The sequence below is a fragment of the Hemitrygon akajei genome, chromosome 12 (assembly GCF_048418815.1).
Source record: "Hemitrygon akajei chromosome 12, sHemAka1.3, whole genome shotgun sequence".
Taxonomy (NCBI): Eukaryota; Metazoa; Chordata; class Chondrichthyes; order Myliobatiformes; family Dasyatidae; genus Hemitrygon; species Hemitrygon akajei.
In genome coordinates this window covers 98,274,563-98,295,771 of record NC_133135.1, presented here as the reverse complement: position 1 = coordinate 98,295,771, position 21,209 = coordinate 98,274,563, and the positions used below count along the sequence as shown (strand labels likewise).

General features: G+C 42.4%; 1 protein-coding gene across 1 annotated transcript in view; it reads left to right on the top strand.

The window, feature by feature from the left end:
* Positions 1-21,209, top strand: part of LOC140737314 (probable voltage-dependent R-type calcium channel subunit alpha-1E) — a 619,860-nt gene that overhangs the window by 416,057 nt on the left and 182,594 nt on the right. Inside the window, 5 exon segments of the mRNA XM_073063744.1 lie at positions 2,422-2,521; positions 6,001-6,130; positions 11,236-11,295; positions 14,378-14,484; positions 17,723-17,819. Of these exon segments, the coding sequence (XP_072919845.1) occupies positions 2,422-2,521; positions 6,001-6,130; positions 11,236-11,295; positions 14,378-14,484; positions 17,723-17,819 (494 nt within the window).

Genomic DNA, 21,209 nt, shown 5'->3' with positions numbered 1-21,209 from the left:
CGTGAGGTCATGTTGCAGCTCCATAAAACCCTAGTTAATTCCCATTGGGAATACACTGTTCAGTTCCGCAGCCTCATTTTGGGAAGGTTGTCGAAGCTTTAGAGAGAGAGTACGGAGGAGATTTACCAGGATGCTGCCTGAATTGGAGAGTACATCTTATGAGGATAGGTTGATTGAGCTAGGGCTTTTCTCCTTGGAGCAAATTAGGATGAAAGGTGACTTGATAGAAGTTTAGAATATGATGAAGCATGGATCAACTGTATAGCTAGAAACTTTTACCCAGTGCAAAAATAGTTCATATAGGGAGCATAATTTTAAGGTAATTGGAGGAAAGCATAGGAGGGATGTAAGAGGTATGTTTTTGTACACAGAGAGTAGTGGGTCATGGAACATGTTGCCAGTGATGCTGGTAGAGGCCAATACATTAGGAAAATTTAAGAGACTCTTAAATAGGCACATGGATGACAGAAATTGGAGTGTCATATGAGAGGGCAGGGTTCGATTGATCTTAGAGTAGGTTAAAAGGTTGGCACAATATGTGGGCCGTAAGTCCCGTACTATGCTGTAATGTTCTGTGTTCTAATGTTACCAGTGAGGCTTAATTGGTCTTGGTCAAACTGTTGTTCTCAATGTGATTCTCGTGTTGTCACTGAGATGCTATTGTTCTTAATGTCACATTGCCGTTCTCAATGTAGTTTTGTTATTCTCAATGTTACACTGCTGTCCTCATCATCTCCCTGCTATCAACATCATGCTGTTGTTCTCATTGTCATATTGTGATAATCGATGTTCCTCACTGGTATCATACTGTTGTTCTCAGTGAGATGCTGTTCTCAGTGTCACACTGTTGTTCAAAATATACACCATTCTCAATATCTCACGAACCTTGATGCCGCATATTTTTCAGTGTCTTATTTATTTCTGCAAAATTACACTTTGTATATTTCCGTGAGACTCTCTGCTGTACTGATCATGATCCTCTATCAGAATATTGAACAGTAGCTTTCCCATCATTGATGTTACACCGAGTATTGCAGTCCTTATCTCTCATTGTCAACCCATTTTCTCTAGACCTCTCTGTGAGTAATTCACTCTGATGCCAGATCCGTGGTTCACGACGTCAACCACTGTTTTGTCCATATCGTATTGTGTAGTCATCAGTATTGCCCTCTAGTTATATCATGGCCACTTTGTAACAACCTGAAATTCTCAATCACAAAACTGTCTCACTGTCACTCCCCATCTACACTGAAATGCCTTCTGTACCTCTCCCTGTATTTCTTTTTTCTTAACTAATTCACGAAGTGATAATTCTCAAAATTGAATCCCCATCACCACCCCCGGCGCTAACAATCTTAAGGAACCAGTTTATAGAATAATAACCATAACAGAATCAATGAAAGACCGCACCAACTTGGGCATTCAACCGGCATGCAAAAAACAACAAACTGTACAAATACAAAAAAAGGCATAATAATAAATAAATAAGCAATAAATATTGAGAACGTGAGCTGAAGAGTCCTTGAAACTGGGTCCATTGGTTGTGGAAACAGTTCAATAATGGGGCAAAAGAAGTTGAATGATGTTATTCCCTTTGGTTCAAGAGCCTGATAGTTGAGAGGTAATAACTGTTCCTGAACATGGTGGTGTGAGTCCTGAAGATCCTGCACCACCTTCCTGATGGCAGCAGAGAGAAGGTTGCATGTCCTGGGTGGTGGGTGTCTCTGATGGTGGATGCTGCTTTCCTGTGACAGCATTTCATGTAGATGTGCTCAATGGTGGGGAGGGTTTTACCCATGATGGACTGGGCCAAACTAGAACTAGAAGTCAAGAACTAGACGGCACAGGTTTAAGGTGAGATAGAAAAGATTTAATAGGAATCTGAAAGGTGGGTTTTTCATCTATGAGCTGCCAGAAGTGGTGGTTAAGGAGGTACACTTGAACATGTACAAGCACATAGAAATGAAAGGTTTAGAATGTTGTGGACCAAATACAGGCAAATGGGACTAGTTTAGACGGGTATCTTGGTTGCCATGGACCAGTTGAGTCAAAGGGCCTGTTTCTGAGTTGTATGACTTTTATCTATGACTCTTGTTACAAGGTCCTGCCTCTCCTTGCCTAGGTAGACTTCCCTTCCTTTGTAGCATGTGTAAAAGCTCAGCTCTCCCCTTCGTCTGAAGGTATAGGTTGACTGAGTGATAGTCCCATGTCCGACAAGCCACCCCCACGCCCTACCCCGGGCCAGATCTCGATTGAGCTGAGTACTCTACTTCCCCCACCCCCATCGCAGTGACGCACTTCAGCCTCGTACCCCTCTGTCATCAACTGTGGGCCTGGTGGTCACAGGTTAGAGACAGAATACACCAGTTTGAAGTGAAGCAGGCCATTTGATTTCGATGCATTTCTGGGTTTCTTTTACAGGAAATGTGTGCAGCAGCAGTAGTTCAGTAAAAGATGAAGAGAAGAAATCCAAGGCGATTATACCCTACAGCTCCATGTTTCTCTTCAGCACAACCAACCCGTAAGTCACCTCAGTTCCTGACTGCTTGCCAGCCTCCCTTGACCAGGCTGATTTAAAATTAATTGCTCAGAGAAATGAGAGTATTTGTAAAGGGGGTTTCTGCCTGATAAGGTGGATTGTGCTGGAATCTTCAGGAATCTGTCCAACCAAAAGCTGGCATCCAATATTATTGTCTTTGGCTTTGGGAGCAGTATTGACAGAGATGCAAAAATCAGGTTTCAAAGGGGTAGAGTGATGCCCACCTATCCATACCTGTCTGAAAATTCCTCAAACACCTTTCAACTGAGGCTATCCCAGGCAGAACCCCGCATATGTTGGAAATGTGAAAACAGGAAGTACCCAGTGCTGGAAGCACTCAACAGATCAGTCATCGTCTCTGGAGCAAGAAATAGAGTCAACATTCTTGATCACAAACCTCTCAAGAGGTCATTGTGCCCTGTTCTTTGCGGGACCACAGTAGGAGTGCAGAACAGCACCCAGCGGCAGTATAACACATCAGATTTTCAGAGGTGGTACTGGGGTATCTGATGGAGCAGGTGTAATGGAGATGTGATCCAACAAAGGTAGAGAGTGTGAGACCACAAACACAACAGAAGTGAAGGATATGGGAAGAGATTGCCAAACAATGGGCAGCAAAATATGGAGACACAAGACGAAGATGAAGGTTCTTAACCTGAAATGCTAACTGTCCTTTTCTCTCTACAGTTAAAACAGAATGTACAGCCCACAGTGTCTCTGCTGACTATGATGCTGAACTAAACTAAATCCTTTCTGCCTGTACCTGTACAGAATATGATCCACAGTGTTCCCTTCTCTGCATGTTCATACGCCTATCTAAAAGCCTTGTAAAAACATCGATCATATCTGTTTCCACTACTAACCCTGGCAGCTTATTTCACGCTCTAACCACTGTCTGTGTAAAATAATTTGCCCCACCCACAATTTCTTTTGAAGTTATACCCTGTCGTCTTAAATGCATGCCCTCTAATATTTAATAATTCAACCCTGGGGAAAAGATTCAAGCTGTTTACTGTCATAATTTTAGAAACTGCCCTCAGGTCTCCCCTCAGCTTCCTACACTCTAAAGTAAACAACTCTAGTTTGTCCAATATAACCCACTGAATTCCTCTAGCACCTCAATGTTTGCTGCAGCCACAATATCTTGCGTCTCACTGCCAAATTCAAGAAGTAATGAATGAGCTATATATTGTGCAATCAACTCTGAACTGATTCCACAACCTATAGACTCTACAACTCATGTTCTCAGTATTATTTATTTATTTGTATTTACACAGTTCATTTTGTTTTGCACATTGGTTGTTTGTCAGTCTTTGTGTGGAATTTTTCATTGATCCTATTGTATTTATTTGTTCTACTGTGAATGCCTGCAATAAAATGTCTCAAGGTAGTATATGGTGACATATACATACTTTGAAAATAAATTTACTTTGAACTTTGAGCAAAGTTAAGGCTGTTCAATAAGTTGGTGAAACTACTACTGAAATTCGCATTCCCCAACAATTGTTTGGTTATAAGTTATACTGATGGTAAGGAGCTGAGCAGTGTGACCGATACACAGGGAAGATGAGTTGAATAATAACCACGTCCAACAAATCCTACCAAGCACCCTTGGCTTTCATCAACCACTCCCACACAATCAGATCCTGGAGGCCACCGTCAGCCAGAATTCAATGAAACCAGTCATTAAAACACTTTGGGTACATGAACAGGCTGGATATCTACCTTCTAGCATCCTCCACCCGTCCTAGAGTCGATGGTGGTAGGCCCTTCGGCCCAATTCGTTTATACCAGCCATTGTGCCCACCAAGGTAGTCACATTTCTTTATAAACCCCTTATCCAAATGTTTTTTTAAGTGTTGTTATTGTACCTAACTCACATCTTCTGGTCATTCCATGTATTTATCACACTCTTCATGAAAAAATTGCCCCATGGGTCCTTTTTTAACTATTTCCCACTCAGCTTAAAACTATGCCATCTATTTTTTGCTTACCTTGCACAGAGGGAAAAGACTCTGTGTTCATACTATGATTTTATACACCTCTTCAAGTTTACCCTTAGTCTCCTACATTCCAAAAATTAAAGTCCAAGCCTGCCAAACCTCTCGTTACAACTCTGGCCGTCAAGTCCTTGCGGTCCCATGTGCCACCTAGGCACTAAGGGTTCAGACGATGATCAAGTCCTTGCAACAGCTTCAGAAGCCTGATTTCTCTGCATCTCTGATTTCCATGAAGCAGAAATCAGGAGTCTGATAGAATGCGGTCCACTTGGCTGGATGACTAAAACTCCAACAACACTTAAGGAGCTCAGCGTCGTGCAGGAGAGAGCAACTGATTTGTTTGGCAAGTTACAGTTCAGCAGTGCTAGGTTCAGGAGAAAGATTGATGAGTTTCCACTCTGGGATTCCAACTTTGCTCCTTCAGGACATCTGTGCCACTGAAACAAGGATTACCATTAGGCTATTCAGCTCTTTGAGCATGCCCCAGCATTCAATATAATCTTCATATATTGAATCATGAATCATCTAAATTTAGTATCCTCTTCCAGCTTTCTCCCCTGTCATCTGAGCCCTCTTGTTCACCTTAATCTGCTGAACAAACTCAGCAGGATGAGCAGCATACTTTGTGACTAAGAAATGTCAAAGTAGCACACAAAATGCTGGAGGATTTCAGCAAGTCAGGCAGAATCTATAGAAGGGAATAAACAGTTAATGTTTCAGGCTAAGATCCTTCACCGGGACTAGAAAAGAAATGGAAAGATGCCAGATTAAGAAGGCTGAGGGAGGGAAAGGAGGACCAGCTGGCAGGAGAAGCCAAGTGAGGGGAAAGGCGGGTGGATGGGTTGAATGCAGTAAGAAGCTGAGAGGTGATAGGTGGAAAAGGTAAATGGCTGAAGAAGAAGGAATCTGATAGGAAAGAAGAGTGGACCATGGAGAAAGGAAAAGGGAGGCAATGAGCAGGCAAGGAGAAGGGAATGGGGTAAGAGGGAAGCCAGAGCAGGGAATGGAAACGAGAGAAGGGGAGGATGGAGAAATCACCAGAGTTAGAGAAATCAATGTTCATGCTATCAGGTTGGAGGCTACCCTGATGGAATATGATATGCTGCTCCTCCAACCCAAGAGTGACGTCATCATGTCAGTAGAGGAGGCCATGGACCAACATGTCAGAATGGGAATGGGAATTAGAACTAAGATGAAATCCCACCTGTTGTGCCAAATGGAGCAAAAGGTCCCCAAATCTACGTCGAGTCTTATCGATGCAGAGGAGACTGCAGCAGGAAAACCGGATACAGTAGATGACCCTTAGAGACTCATGGGTGAAATGTTGTTTTGCTTGGAATGACTTTGGGGTCCCGAATGGTGGTGAACGAGGAGATGAAGGGGCCGGAGACCTCCTGTTTTCATCCTGAATGAGATTGTCATTGTACGTAATGTCTGCAGTGACTCTTTCTGCCTTGGCAGGGTCCGCAGAGCATGCCACTTCATTGTCAACCTGCGCTACTTTGAGATGTGTATCCTTCTGGTGATTGCAGCCAGCAGTGTGGCTCTTGCAGCAGAGGATCCCATCAACAAGGACTCAGCTAGAAACCAGGTAAGGCCAATTCAAGGGTGTTCAGCATTGTTCTCAAGGAACACAGGAGGCTAAAGGTGCTTGCCTTTATTAGTCTAGGCATTGAGTTCAAAACTCAGTGCTAATGTGCCAAGGACCTCAGCCACTCCCACATCTGCCTCCGGAAACTCCAGTTTCACTGACAAATAACCATCATATGGATAATCACCCGCAATAAGACCCCAGATCTCTAGTGCCTTGAGTGGCATCAATGGTAAATGCGTCAGATACCGGTTGTAAAACGAATGGTACAGCAAAGTGACCTGTGAGCCTGTGTCAAGTATGGCTCTAGTATAAATACCCTGGAGCAATACCAATGTAGTATAATTGGTACCATAAAGACCAATGTAGCGATACACTGGAGCTTGCCTCACTAAGCCTTCAGGAATAGGGTTTTTTGCATTAGTGTGTTTCCCCCCAAGACGCCAGGCCATTCCCTCACTGGGTCTCTTCTAAGTTTCCCTCTGCTTAGGTACCCAGGGGCTCACTCTCCTAGGATTTCCCATCACTCAGACTCCCGCCTGAAGTGTCCCTCATCACCACAGTTATAACAGACAATACCAGCCACTCCTCTTCTTGCGGGACCCCAGTTGTTAGCAGCCCTCTGTGTAGTCCATTCCCTTAGAGGGTCCGCCTCCCTGTCAGGGAGTCCACACCCGCTGATAACAACCGGGACATCTCAGTTCTCATCTCTGCCACAATCTCCTTTACCATTCCCCAGGTTGGGCTATCTGTGGTCATTACAACACAGGTGATACTACCAAGGACTGTACCCTGCTGATTGAGTCCTCCCGCACCTCCGACGCATTCTCCTCCTCTTGTACTTCTCTGATCAGCTCAACAAACCAGGGAGTGGGGTGCATCTTATAAGACAGTCGGAGACCCCAAGTGATCAGGTTTTGGGACTGAGCGTCTTTCACTATTTGATCCATTCTTAACTGATCCACCTCAGCCATCTGAATGGCCCCTCTATGCCACAAATAATTTAGTTGTCTCTCTAGCTGAAAAGTATAGACAGAAAGCTTCTCCACCTTCTCCTGATTTGTTACCCTATTTCAAGCAAGTACCACGAAATAACAGACAGTACACCGCTTACAATTACAAGATTTAGCTTTATAATTCTGAATTTGACTGAAGGGTTGGTAATGGGGAAAAAAAAAGGAAAAAGGGCCCAGTTTCATGCAACAGTCTAATGTGCACAAGTTGGAGCTCAGGGTTTCCCCTTCACCGATCGTCCTTCAATCTCCCCGGTCTTCGTCGAATTACAGCCCCACTCCAGGTCAATTCCTATGACCTCTTCTCTCTTCATCCCCAACAAAGCCCCAAGCCCAACCTTAGTGTTCCTCACCAGGGAAACCTCCCCTAAATGCAGCCATCCTAATTGGATAGGATACAATTCTCCTAGCTCTTATCTTCAACAATATCCCAAACAAGCAGCGTACAAAGAACAGAACAGCATACCAGAGAAAAAAATATGAATCATTTGAACCAGACCTGGTCGTTACATATACAATACCTTGAGATTCTTTTTAATTCTATTTGTTAAGGACTTGTCATGGCTTTCCTTGCTTTTCTAATTCCCTTCTTGAGTTATTTCCTGGCTTTTTTATAATCCTCCAGGTCTCTGTTTGATTCTAAATTCCTAATGCTTTTATTTTTTTTCTTCTTGACTAAATTTATCACCACTCTCAACATCCAAGCTTCTCTTACCTTGCATCCTTATCCTTCCTTCTGACTGAAACAGAGTACCTACCATGTATTCTAGTCTTTAAACACCCTCCACATAATAGTTGTGGACTTGTCCAAAAACAGCTGTTTCCAATTAACTCTCCCTACTTCCTGCCTAATGCTCTCGTTGATCTAGTTTAATTCTCTGCCACAATGTGTGTATTTACCTTTCTCTATAGTTACCTTAAAACTTAAGGAGTTCTGGTCACTGTTCCCTAACTACTCACCAAATGAAAGTTCATTCACCTAGCAAGGATCATTATCCAACACCAGATCCTGTACATCCTCTCCTCTTGTTGGACTACCTACATATTGATTTATGAAACCCACCTAACAAATTTTGCTCTATGTAAACCACTTGCACTAAGAAGGTCAAGTTTATATTAGGGAAGTTGAAGTTCCCCATAGCAACAACCTGTTGCTTTTACATCTTTCCTTAATCTGCTCACATACCTGTACCTCAATATCCTTGTGGCTTCTTGGGGGGGGGGGTGGTCTGTAGTATAATCCCATCAGAGTGATTGCACCTTTCCTATTTTTGAGTTCTCAGTGGATGAGCCCTCCATAAAGTCCCCTCTGAGTACAGCTGTGATATTGTCTCTGATTAGTGGTGCAACTTCCCCTCTCCCCTCTTTTACCCTCCTCTCTAACTTTAGTAAAACATCAAAACCCTGGGGCATTATGCACCCATTCCTGTCCCGCAACCATGTTCCTGTCATGGCCACAACATCATAGTTCTGTGTACTAGTCCATGGTCTAAGTTCATCACCTTTACCCATAACACTCCTCGTATTAAAATACACTCACTTCAAACTACCCGATCTGTTACTTTGCACCCGCTTGTTTTTACTGGTTTGGATGTCTGCCTTCTTCTGCTTCCCTCCACTTTCTCATCTGGTGCTCTGGTTCCCATCCTCCTGCCAGACTCATTTAACCCCCCCCCCCCCCCAGCCAGGATATTTGTTCCCCTGCAGTTTAGGTGCAACTTGTCCATCTCGTACAGGTCACAGTCTTCAGGGAAACTGTTAGGTACCCTGATACCACACACCTCACAAGAGGAGCATTCTAGCACCTTAACCATCCTGCCTACACTGAACTAAAGAGCAAGAATTTACAGACAATGAAAAAAAGACATCCTAATGCCTCCTTCTTTGTCTCCTAAGTCCGTTCTTAAGCTCCTTCCTGGCTACTTTATAATTCTTAAATGTCTGTCTGACTTTTCCTTACTAAACCTTAAGAATGCTTCCTTCTTCCTTTTGTTCTGCCTGTCTTGTCTACCATCCTTTCCCTGTCTCATTGGGTTACAAACCTATCCAAAGCCCAATGCAAGTGCATTTTATACAAGCCTCATTTATTTTATTTTTATTTTTATTTAGACATAGAACACGGAATAGGTCCTTCCAGCCCCTTGAGCCGCTCTGCCCAGCAACAGCCAATAACCCCTGATTTAACCCTAACCTAATCATGGGACAATTTACAATGACCAATGAACCTACTAACCAGTACATCTTTGGACTGTGGGAAGAAACCGGAGCACCAGGAGAAACACACACATTCCATGGGAGGATGTACAGACTGCTTACAGAGGGTGCTGCGATTGAACTCTGAACTCCGATGCCCCGTGATATAATAGCATCACGCTAACCATTACGCTACCACTGCTGTGAATTTACCCTAGAACACCAGTTCCCAAGTTCCTGCCTAATACTATAATAATTAGTCCTCCCCCAATTAAATACTTTTCCATATGATCTGTCCTATCTTTGTCCGTGGCTATGCTAAAGACCATGGAGTTGTGGTCACTATTTCCAAAATACTCGTCCACTGAGGGGTTTGTTTTCTGATCAAGTACATTGCCTAGTACTGGATCCAGTATGGCATCACTCTAGTTGGCCTGTCCATCTACTCTGTCCCATCTAAAGCCTTTGCATTAAGGAGGTGCCAGTCAATATTAGGGAAGTTGAAGTTACCCAAAAGAACAACCTTGTTATTTTTGCACCTTTCCAAAATCTGCCTACTTATTTGCTCCTCAGTGTAATGGTGGTACTAGAATATTCCATTAGCCCTCCCAATACCACCAGGACACCAAGCAGAGAAATAGGCAGATTGCTTCCTTCCTGTTTCTGACTTCCACCCACACTGACACAGTAGACAATCCCTCTACAATGTCATCTCTTTGAGCAGCTGTGATTCCTATCCCTGACCTTCACCCCCACCCCTTTTACCTCCCTCCCTATCTCTTTTAAAGCCCAGAATATCAAACAGTCTGTCCTGCCCTTTCAACAGCCAAGTCATTGTAATGCCAGTGAGGCATTCAATTTCTGTTTTGGTACAAGGGCCTTTTCCTGTGCTGGTGCTCTAGTTTTGTAGATCTGACGAATATCAGCCTTTGAGAATGAAAGTGTAACAAAAGTGTCTAGTGTTATGCATTGCGTGGTTGGGAGTGAGTTGACTGAATTGAATATAAAACTATTCAATTAAGTCAAAGAAAAGTTGAGTTTCTACTAAAAGAAAATTTAAACCAGAGTTAATTATCTATTTAACTGCAACTTTTGCCCGTGCATTGTGTTGGCAGTTCATGTAGATGTTATGGTTGTGTCATGGTGTTGTGGTGCTCTCCTATAGTTGTGTTCTTTTTGCTGTTTTCCGAGGCATGGGGTAGGTGCACATTTACACTGAACTTCGGCAGTGTTCCCACAAATCAGCTGCCTGCTCTTCTCTCTCTCTGCACTAGTACCAGAGTGCAGAAACTCTGGTCTTCTCGTACCCGAGTCTCATGTGCGGTGTCTCATTGTTGGTAATGTTCGGGCAGCTGTAACCTGCCACAGGATACCCTGTATTATTGGAGCATTGACTGTCATTGATAGGTTGTGTATCATTCCAGAGCAGAAATAGCAACCAGGAAAGCTGAGAGACTACAACTCCATATGTGTTGAAGTGTGGTGTGTGAAGTCCATTATATTGAAAGCATTGTTTTGTTTTGGGAAAATGTCATTTAAACCCATGGATAGACAGTGGAAGAAAATGGAATATAATGTGGTAGAGTTTGTCAAGGAGAAGCAGAACTTGGATTGAAACCGGATATCATATTTTTTAGAATTAAGAAACATAAAAGTAAGTACCTGATGTGTTTTGTGGACATACTGTTAATCATATTCTCTCTCTCTTTCTCTCAATCTCTCATTCTTTCACTTTATCCCCCCTTTCTGTCTCTCACTCATTCTCTCTCCTCTCTCTCTCTCACTTATTCTCTTTCTCTCCTTTGTCTCTCCCTCTCTCTCCTCTCTCCCTCTCTCTCATTCATTCTCTCTCCTCTCCCTCTCGCTCTCTCTCATTCTCTCTCTCACTCTAACTCCCAGGTGCTCAAGTACTTTGACTACGTGTTCACAGGAGTTTTCACCTTTGAAATGGTAATAAAGGTAAACCACTTAATTATAGAATGTTACCACAACCCATTCTCTCCTGCTCCCTGAAAGACCTACGTCCATCAACCTGCCAGATGCTGGATTAGGATGCATCTCCCATCTCCTCATCTGGATGTTAAAATATGAAATGTTAACTGTGTATACAAAACTGATGCTCCATGAGGCAGCACAGTGGTACAGCTAGTAAAGTTGGTGCCAGAGACCCAGGTACAACCCTCACCCAATCAGTGCAAGAGATTTAATTAGGAGAATGAGAATTGGATGCGTTATTGGAGGGTAATCACTGTTGGTCTGTGAACACAAGAGACGCCTCACTGAGTTAAGATAATGTAATTAGCTGATCTCTTTCACCCATCTATTTGCAAAAGGATTTTGCCATGCCATGGTCATAGGGATATACTGAATGGAAAAAGACCCTTCGACCCAACCTTTCATGCCAACCAAGGTGCCTACTTGAGCTAGTCCTATTTATCTATATTTAGCCCATATCCCTCTAAACTATTCCTCACTGTGAACCTATCCAAATGTCTTATAAGTAGTGCAATTGTACCCACTTCTACCATTTCCTCTGATAGCTTGTTCTGTTCACCACCCCAGTCTATGTGAAAAGCTTTCCCTCAAGTCCCTCTTAAATCTTTTGCATCTGACTTTAAACCTATGCCCTCAAGTTTTAATCTATGTTTGGACTTTAAAAAATTTTAGACTATTGTTTATTGACTATAGTTCCACCTTCAATACTATGATTCCAGACAAACTCATCTCCAAACTCCTAAAACTGGGACTCCACAATTGGATGCTTGACTTCCTGACCAACAAACTCCAACCAGTAAGGACAGGCAGTAACACCTCAGCCATTATCCTCAACACTGATGCCCCACCTCCTTCCAACACTGCATCCTCAGCCTCCTTCTCTACTCCCCATACACCCACCAAATTTAGCTTCAACTCCATTTACAAGTATGCAGATGATACCATCATAGTGGTCTATATCTCAAATAATGATGAGATGGAGAACAAGAAGGAGATAGAGAGCTTAGTGATGTACTGTCAGGACAACAACCTTCCCCTCAATGATAGCAAAACAAAAGAACTGGTCATTGGCTTCAGGAAGGAGACTGTACAAATTACATCAACAGCGCTGAAGTCAAGAGGACTCAAAGCTTCAAATTCTCAGAGTGAACGTCACCTGTAATCTGTCTTGATCCCAACACATAGACGCTATGGCAAAGAAAACTCAGCAGCTCCTCTAGTGTCTCAAGGGCTAAAGAAATTTGGCATGTGCCCTTTCACCATCACCAGTTTTTATCAATGCATCACAGAAAGCATCCTATCCCGAAGTATTATGTGAAACATTTTGCCCAAGAACATAAGAAATCATGGAGAATCATTCGCTCCTCTTCCCATCCCATTCAGCAAAAGGCACAGAAGCCTAAAAGCATATATCAGCAGGCTCAAGAACAGCTTCTTTCCCACTGGTTGTAGGACCATTGGATAGTTCCTTAATAGATTTTTGACCTCGGAATTTCCCTCACTATGGCCTTGCACCATATTATCTGCCTGCACAGTGCTTTCTCTGTACTGTGACATTCAGCATTCTGTTATTGTTTTACCTTCTACCACCTCATTGCACTGTTGTAATGAATTGATCTGTATGGACAGCATGCAAGACAAGTTTTTTAAGAGTACCTTGATACACGAGACAATAAGAAACCAATTTAGCGTACTCTGGGAAAATTATTGTGACCATCTACCCCATCATACCTCTTATGATTTTACTAAACTCTCTAAGGTTACTGCTCAAACTCCTTTATTCCAGTGAATACAGACCCGGCCTATTCAGTCTCTCCTAATAACCCAAGACTTTAGGCCCTGGTAACATCCTTATGAATTGTTTCTACACCTTCTCTAGCTTAATCACATCCTTCCTGTCATGTGGCTTCCAGCCTTGGCCCAGAACATCTTTGTATAAACTTCCTTACCATTCCTTCCTCAATTTGCAGTTTGCAGTTTTAAACCCTTTTTTGGTCAAATTATGGGTCATCGGCATTGTTACGTTCCCCGTAACTGGGTGACTTACCAGCAAAGATAGAGAGGTCCGCTGAAGTCTGATGCTACTATTTTCAAACGTTTTTTATTTTTAAAGGGGCACAAACGTATGGTTAATACAAAGCATTCAGATCATATACGTCGTCAATACTCAATCCAAAGCACAGGTATAGTACTAATCAATCAGAAATAAGCTCTATCGTTGTCTAGGGGATAATACTGAGTCCAATTGAAATATAAAAGTCACTCAGAAGTCTGAAGGCTTTTCCCGTTTGGGAACCGCTGGCATTTCACGTTTTGGAGAGAGGGAGTGGTGAGAGAAAAGAACACTTGCCCGTTGTCTTTGCAAAGCAATTCCCTGGAATCCGTTGTTAGTTAAAAGCGATTTTCCTTTGGTTTTCAGCCACAGACTCCCGATCCGGAATCTAACGCACGTGGCTTCCTTCAAAATGGCTTCCCGCTCCGACGGGAAGCGCTATCGTGTCTTCTTAGTGTGTCTCCTTGGTGCGTCTGAGGGGCCGCCTCGGCAGCCCACCTTTTATCTGGACTGGCAGGGTTGTAGATGTCAATCAGGGTGGGGTGAGGCAATCTTTCCCCATCACCCAGCCCACATTGCCCTGAGGGTTTGCACGTAGTCCAGTCCCCATTCCACAAAGGTGTCTCCAAGAGACAATGGCCATGTCCGTGGCTTTTGTCTGGCTGAGAGGCCAGACCACATTCCAAACCTTAAGGCTTCTCTCTTATTTTCCTGAGTCCAATTTCAGCACGTCGCTCTCTCTCTTGGGTCATTGACCCCCCCCCCTTTACTAGGGCTCTTGTGATTCTCACAAGGGAGGGGGCTGAGGTCATAACAGCATGAATAAGCTTCACATGACTTAGTTTTCTAATTCCATGCTGTGGAGCATGCAGGGACGTTGCAGTAGATACTATATCAGTGCAAATTGATAGTGTTCTTTCAGATTTAAAAACAGGCAAATGTGAAATGTGAAGTTACTGTTGATTAATTATTTAGGTGTGATCCTTTCTCTAGATGATAGACATTGGTTTGATTTTCCATGAAGGCTCTTATTTCCGCGACGTTTGGAACATTCTGGATTTCATTGTAGTGAGTGGAGCACTGGTTGCGTTTGCTTTCACGTAAGTGCAAAGGGAAATTCTGAATCTTTCCATTGCTGGTTCAGCTTAGGCAAGAGAGACTCCAGAGGGTGTTTATTTGAGGGAGGTTACAGAATACTTCCAAACCGTTCAAACTCGTATAGAGACAGCATAGATACATAGAACCATACAGCACAGAAATAGGATCTACGACCCAACTGGTCCATGCCTACCAAGATTCCCACCCTACCTCGTCCCATTTGCCAGTGTATGGCTCATATCCCCCTAAATCTTTCCTACCCATGTACCTGTCCAATTACCTTTTAAATGTTGTTAATGTACTTGCCTCAATCACTTCCTCCAACAGCTCATTCCATATACAGACCCCGCCCCACCTGGGTGAAAAAGTTGCCCCCCCAAGTTCCTATTAATTTTTTCCTCTTTTACCCCAAACATGTGCCCAGTATTTCTTGATTCTCCAGCCCTGGGAAAAGGCTGTGACTATTCACTAGGCCGCTCATGATTTTAAACAGCCCTATAAAAATCACCTCATTCTCCTATGCTCCAATGAAAATGGTCCAAATCTACTCTACCTCTCTCTATAACGTAGTCCCTTGAGTCCTAGCAACATCTTTGTGTCTTTTCTGCACCATTTCCAGCTTAATGGCATCTTTCCACAGCACGGTGACCAAAACTGAACACAGTATTCTCAGGGCAGCCTCATCAACATCTTGTGCAACTGTAACATAACATCTTAGCTTCTATATCCATTACCCTAACTGATTAAGGCCAGCATGTCAAAAGTTTTCTTCACCACCTTGCCTGCTTACAAAGCCACTTTAGGAAAACCATGGACTTCTACTCCTAGGTCCTTTTGTTCTACAGCACTCCCCAGGGCCCTATCTTTCACTCATTTCTATTCTCAAAATGCAACACCTCGCACTGTAGTATGGGTTAGATATGTAATGTAGCTCACTCTACACTGCCTCATCAGCTCCTGGGCTACAGACTAGACACGTTTGTACATAGTGAAACACATGCTGCACTGCCCAATCAAACCTATGCAGGTACAGAATGGGATATTGATTTCTAGTCTTCTGTTTAGAAATTATAAGAATATTGATGATGAGAAAAACAAAATAAGACTTTTTGACAGACTTTAAACAAGAAGTGGATATCTGCAGATGGTAGAGCACTGCATGTTGACCAGCCAGTGGGGAAGGGTTAAAATGCATATCGTCTTGTACATGAAAGTCAAAGAGAAAGGACAAAACAAATGTACAGGATAGGAATCTGATTAATGATAACCAGGAATGGAACAGTACATACAAGGAGACCTCCAAGGTGGTCAGGGCATTGGACTTTAAGCAAGAGAATTTGACTTTAAGAGGGGGAATATTTTGCTTCATTTACAGAGCTTCAATAATCTGACACATCAGGACAATGGTGGAGCTAACCGGGCAGATTTCCTGCACTTTTGGATTCAATTCCCATTAACACCCAGCCCTTTAATTCACTTTTTTTAGATGTTATATGGTAGATATTAGTTTTCAAATAAACTGGATGAGTTTAAAGAAAATATGGATAGCAGGGTATGTGATTTTAATGGGAGCATGGGAAAGGGGCCCTGGTGAGTCTAAGGGAGTGCAGGAAACAGGGTCTTGAGGTGTCCAAGGATCTGTGATTGCAGGTGCCCTCTGAGTCTAAATGGAGCATAGTAATGGGGCCCTGTTAAAGTCATCATATCCAACTGTATGGCATCAAAACAGGTCCTTTAGCTGATCATGTTTTTGCCAAATCTATGCTGTTCCTAACTCCATTTCCATCTGGATGCCAACCAGTCTTGGTGTGAAAAATTCACCCCTCAGATTCCCGTTATGGCTCCTCCCTCTCACCTTAAATCTGTGCACTCTAGCTTCAGGCACCCCCACCTAGCAAAAACAGACCCTGGCTATCTACTCTATCTACATCCCTCATACTTTTTATATACCTCTATCATGTCATTTCAATATCTCCTGCTGTCCAGGGAAAATAGTCCCTGACAATCCAGACTCTTACAACTTCCAATCCAGATAATATCCCCATGATTCATTTCTGCACTCTTTCCAGCTTAATCACCTCTTTTATAAAGGTAATGGGAATGGGCCCTGTTGAATTTATAGGGAGTGTAGAAAACAACACCCTGTTAGTTGGGTGCCAAACCATTGCGTTTGATGAACAACCAGAGAGATTACTTTAACTGTATACAGGATCCGGTGAGATCAGGCATGAAATATCTGAACTTCATCCCTGAACAAGAATTTTCGTCCAACAGAGGTTCACCATGTTGACTCCTGAAAAGACAGGTTGTTATGTATGGAGAGAAGAATAAGACTGAGATGATACTCCCTTGACTTTGCATGAGTAGGGTGTAATCTCATTGAAACATACAGGATTGTTAATTACTTGCTAGGGTAGATGGCAAGGATGGTGTTTCCCCAAGCTGTGGTGTGTAGAATCTGGGGTCTCGAAAGAAAGAAAACACCTTTCAGGACAGAATTTATTTACCCAAAGGGGAGTGAGGATATTTTCTACCCATAAAGTCTGTGGAGGGTGGGCAGAGACTGCATCCACAGTAGATAGTTATAGACTGGTGTGTAATAAGGGAATGCAGGATCATGCAATAAATTGGGACTGAAGTATTAGTTTATTCTTGATCTTAATGAATGGTGGGAAGACACAGGGGGCACTTAGCTTTGTCCTGCTTCCATTATGTCATCTGGAGGGTGCAAGTCATTTTATGAAGCCAAGAGTACACTAGCAATCACTACCACCATTCAGAAGGGACACCTGCTCTGTCAGTCTTTGTGCACTGTTGCTGATATATTGACGTGTGCTGATATATCTGTTCATGTTTATCTTAGTTGACTTATTAACCTTGCATTCTACTCTTCTCTCCTTTCTCCTCTGAATTCTCCTCCTTCCCAAGGAATCTCATTGGGTAATTACAATTGATATCTTTCTATGTCTTGTTAGAGATATTACAGTAGCATGCCAATGACTTCTCAGGTCACATATAGACCAGACCAATTAAGGGTGGCAGGTTCACAGTGAACCAGATGTTTTCAGCTGAAAATTATATATCCTTCTGTGTTTAACATCCTCTGTAAACCTCTGTAAAATGCTTTAAAGTTTGACCTCTTCATAAATGCATAAATATGTAGAGTAAGCTGCTCTTGTTTAATGTTAATTCCAAAACTTCAGTCAGTGTTAAATATCAGTGTTTTAATATTATCTGTAGGGGTTCCAGTGGAAAAGACATAAACACCATCAAGTCTCTACGTGTTCTCCGTGTGTTACGGCCACTCAAGACCATTAAGCGACTCCCTAAACTGAAGGTATGGAGTTATATTCCTGGTTTCAGTATTAGGCTGCTAAGAGGCAATGTTTTCTCTGCCCATAACCAACTAAAAATTATGAGGCTTTTTCATAGTTCCTTGTTAACTTTCCTCTTTCATCCTTCTTAATCGGTAGGTTTCTGTTCATCATTACACCTCCCTCTCACTTCATTAGATACATCTTAAAATTCTCACATTTTCTGATACTTTCCCAGAACTTCAAAACTGTGGAAATTGTCAGCACATGCAGTTCTCCTTTTCTGCTGTAACTTGCAACCAGTTAATTAGTGACAAATTAGAACAGACAAAAAATCTTCAAAACAGCTGAGGTCTGTTCATCTGGTACTTCATTATGACCTGATCTTGCTCTCACATCATCATTGCCCAGTCAGGGTGGGGAAAGTTTACTTCAGCATGATTGAAGTCAATCTACTGATATTTGTACATCTAAAAATGCTTTTTTTAGGAATTGTTATACCTGCTACAAATCCCTGATTCCAAAGTGGAATACATCTTATTGATAGTGGTTTGTCAGGAATTTTGGAGAGAAACGTAGATTGAAAAGGTTTCGAGAGGTAACACATGCAAATGGTGGTAAAAGCTGGGCCAAAGGGCCTGTTTCTGTGCTGTATCTCACCATGATTCTTTTCCTTGTGGTTAGGGTAGCTGATTTGTTCCAATGCCTTTGTATGCATTTAAACATCCATTTTATATAATATGAGAAAAAATGCATGAACTGGTCATACACCTCTCAAACCTGCTCAATAAGATCAAAACTGATCAACTTTCAGTCCTGTACGAACACAACCTAATTAATGTCTAACCATCGGTCTGCACGTTAGATGAGACTGACTGATACAACTCACTGACTGGTGGACGGCCAGTGGGTTGCCATCTATTTATTTACTGATTTAGAGATACAGCACAGTAACAGGCCCTTCTGACCCAATGAGCCCGATTTGCCCAATTACACCCATGTGACTGATTAAACTATTAACCAGTATGTCCTTGGACTGTGGGAGAAAACCGGAGCACCAGAAGGAAATCCACATATTCATGGGAGAATTTACAGGCAGAAGTGGAAATGGACCCAGGTCACTGTCACTGATATTGTAATAGCACACTAGCCATTATGTTACCATGCCACCCATTGCTCAGTCCATGACCATCTGAGTGAAAGTTTTCTTATCTCACTCCCCAATGTCCAGTCCTTTATCCCAAGCAAAGTTCTAGACCCTCCAGCAAAAGGGAACAAGGAAATGGACTCCCAGTGACAGTCCTGTTAACCCTTCCAATAATATTAGAAATTTCATCAACAGTATTACTTGTTCGTATGAATTTAGTATTTATTCATTGTAAGAGAATCTTTCATTCCAGTAATCAGGTCATTGAAACTCACATGTACTGCTTCTGAGACAAGTATATCCTGCTGAAGTTAGACCAATGGAATGTGCTCCATTCATCCAACTGGAAGAGTGTTATATTCCCCAGGCATCTAAAACCTCTTACATCCTCCTCACAGTTCACATTCCTCTCTACCTTTAGACCATTAGCAAACCTGAAATCATGAAGGCAGAAGCCCAAGGATTTGCCAACCAGGATGATACATTTTTCTAGTCTGTTACCTGAACTTCATTCTAAGTGGATATGTTATTTTCACCTGATCGAATGTCTTTGGAAATTCAGGTTCTCCTTTTCTCTTCCACTTGTCCACACTCAGTATAAACACATCATTTGTCAAACACTATTTTCCTTAAAGTATGCTGATTCTGTATAGTCATGATCTTTTCAGTCCATCATTTCCATATTCCTAAATTAAAATAATAGATTCTCACGTATTCCCTCCTGACATTATCTAAGTTTATTTTCTTCTTCCCCTCCTCCTCTTCATCTCCCCGCCCTCTCCCACTCCCTCCCTCTCTCTCCCTCTCCCCCTCCTCCCTCTCTCTCTCTCTCCCCCTCCCTCTCTCTATCTCTCTCCCTCTCGCCCTCTCTCTATCTCTCTCTCTCTCTCCACATCACCCCCCCTCCTTAAGGTAAGGTATCAAGAGAGATGGTGAGTTTAGTCTAGAAGAAAAAGGAAGTATTTGTAAGGTTTAGAACATTAAATTCAAGCTGAGTCCTTGAAGATTATAAAAAAGCCAGAAAAGAACTCAAGAACTAGGAGAACCTGGAGGGGCCATGAAATGTCCTTGGCAAGTGCGATAATGAGAATCACAAGGCATTCTATACATATATCATGAGCAAGGAGGCAGGTAGGGTCATTCAAGGATAACAAGAGAATTTGTGCTAAAAGGCAGAGGATATGGATGAGGCCATAAGTGAGTACTTTGCATCAGTATTTACCAAGGAGGAGGATGTGAAAGATGGGGAGATCAGTGTGGATTCTGCTAATTTGTTAGAGCTTTTTGAGATAAAGAAAGGGGAAGTGTTGGGTCTTTGGAAGAACATTAAGGGAATTAAGTCCCCAGGACCTGTTAGGATATATACAGGTTATTGAGAGAGGCAAGAGATGAGATTGATGGGGCCTTGACCAATGTCTTCATGTCCTCTCTAGCCACAGGTGATGTCCCGGAGGACTGATGAGTAACTGATATTGTTCCTTATTCCAGAGGGAAAATATAATCAATGAATCACACAGGGGTGGGTGGATTAATAAATTTACATATGATACATAAATTGGTGGTATTGTGGATAGTGTAGAAGATAGAATGGGATATCAATAAATGACAGATATGGGTGGAGAAATGGCAAATGGAGTTTAATTTGGCCAAGTGTGATTTGTTGCACTTTGGAAAGTCAAATGTAAAGGGAAGGTACACTGTCAATCATAGGGCCCTTAAGCATTGATGCACAGACAGATCTTGGGTTCCAAGCATTCACTCCCTGAAGTGTGACTGCACAGGTTGATAGAGTGGTGAAGAAGGTATTATGGCATGCTACCTTTATTAGTCAAGACATTGAAATTGAATTTCAGGAAAATATTTTGTGACGTTGTAAAACTCTGCTTCAGCGGAATCATGAGCATTGCATTCACAGTATGGGAAGGACATGGATGCTTTGGAGAAAGTACAGAAGAGGTTTACTAGGATGCTGTCTGGATTAGAGGGCATGTTCTATGAGGAAATGCTGGACAAACTTGAGAGCATTTACAGAAATAATTAATAATTCTCAACATTTGAGGAATAACAAAACAGAATATGTTTTAAAAGATGAGAGACTAGTAAGCGTCCTTCTGTGGGGAAATTTAGGGATCCTTGCATATGCATCACGGGAAGTTAAGAGTAAAGGTTCTACAAGTAATCTGGAAGTCAATGTCTGCGTTTCTGCAAGGATTTGAAGTAAGAGAAGTGGTGTCTCATTGAGTTTGAAAGGGTTTTGATCTGGGTA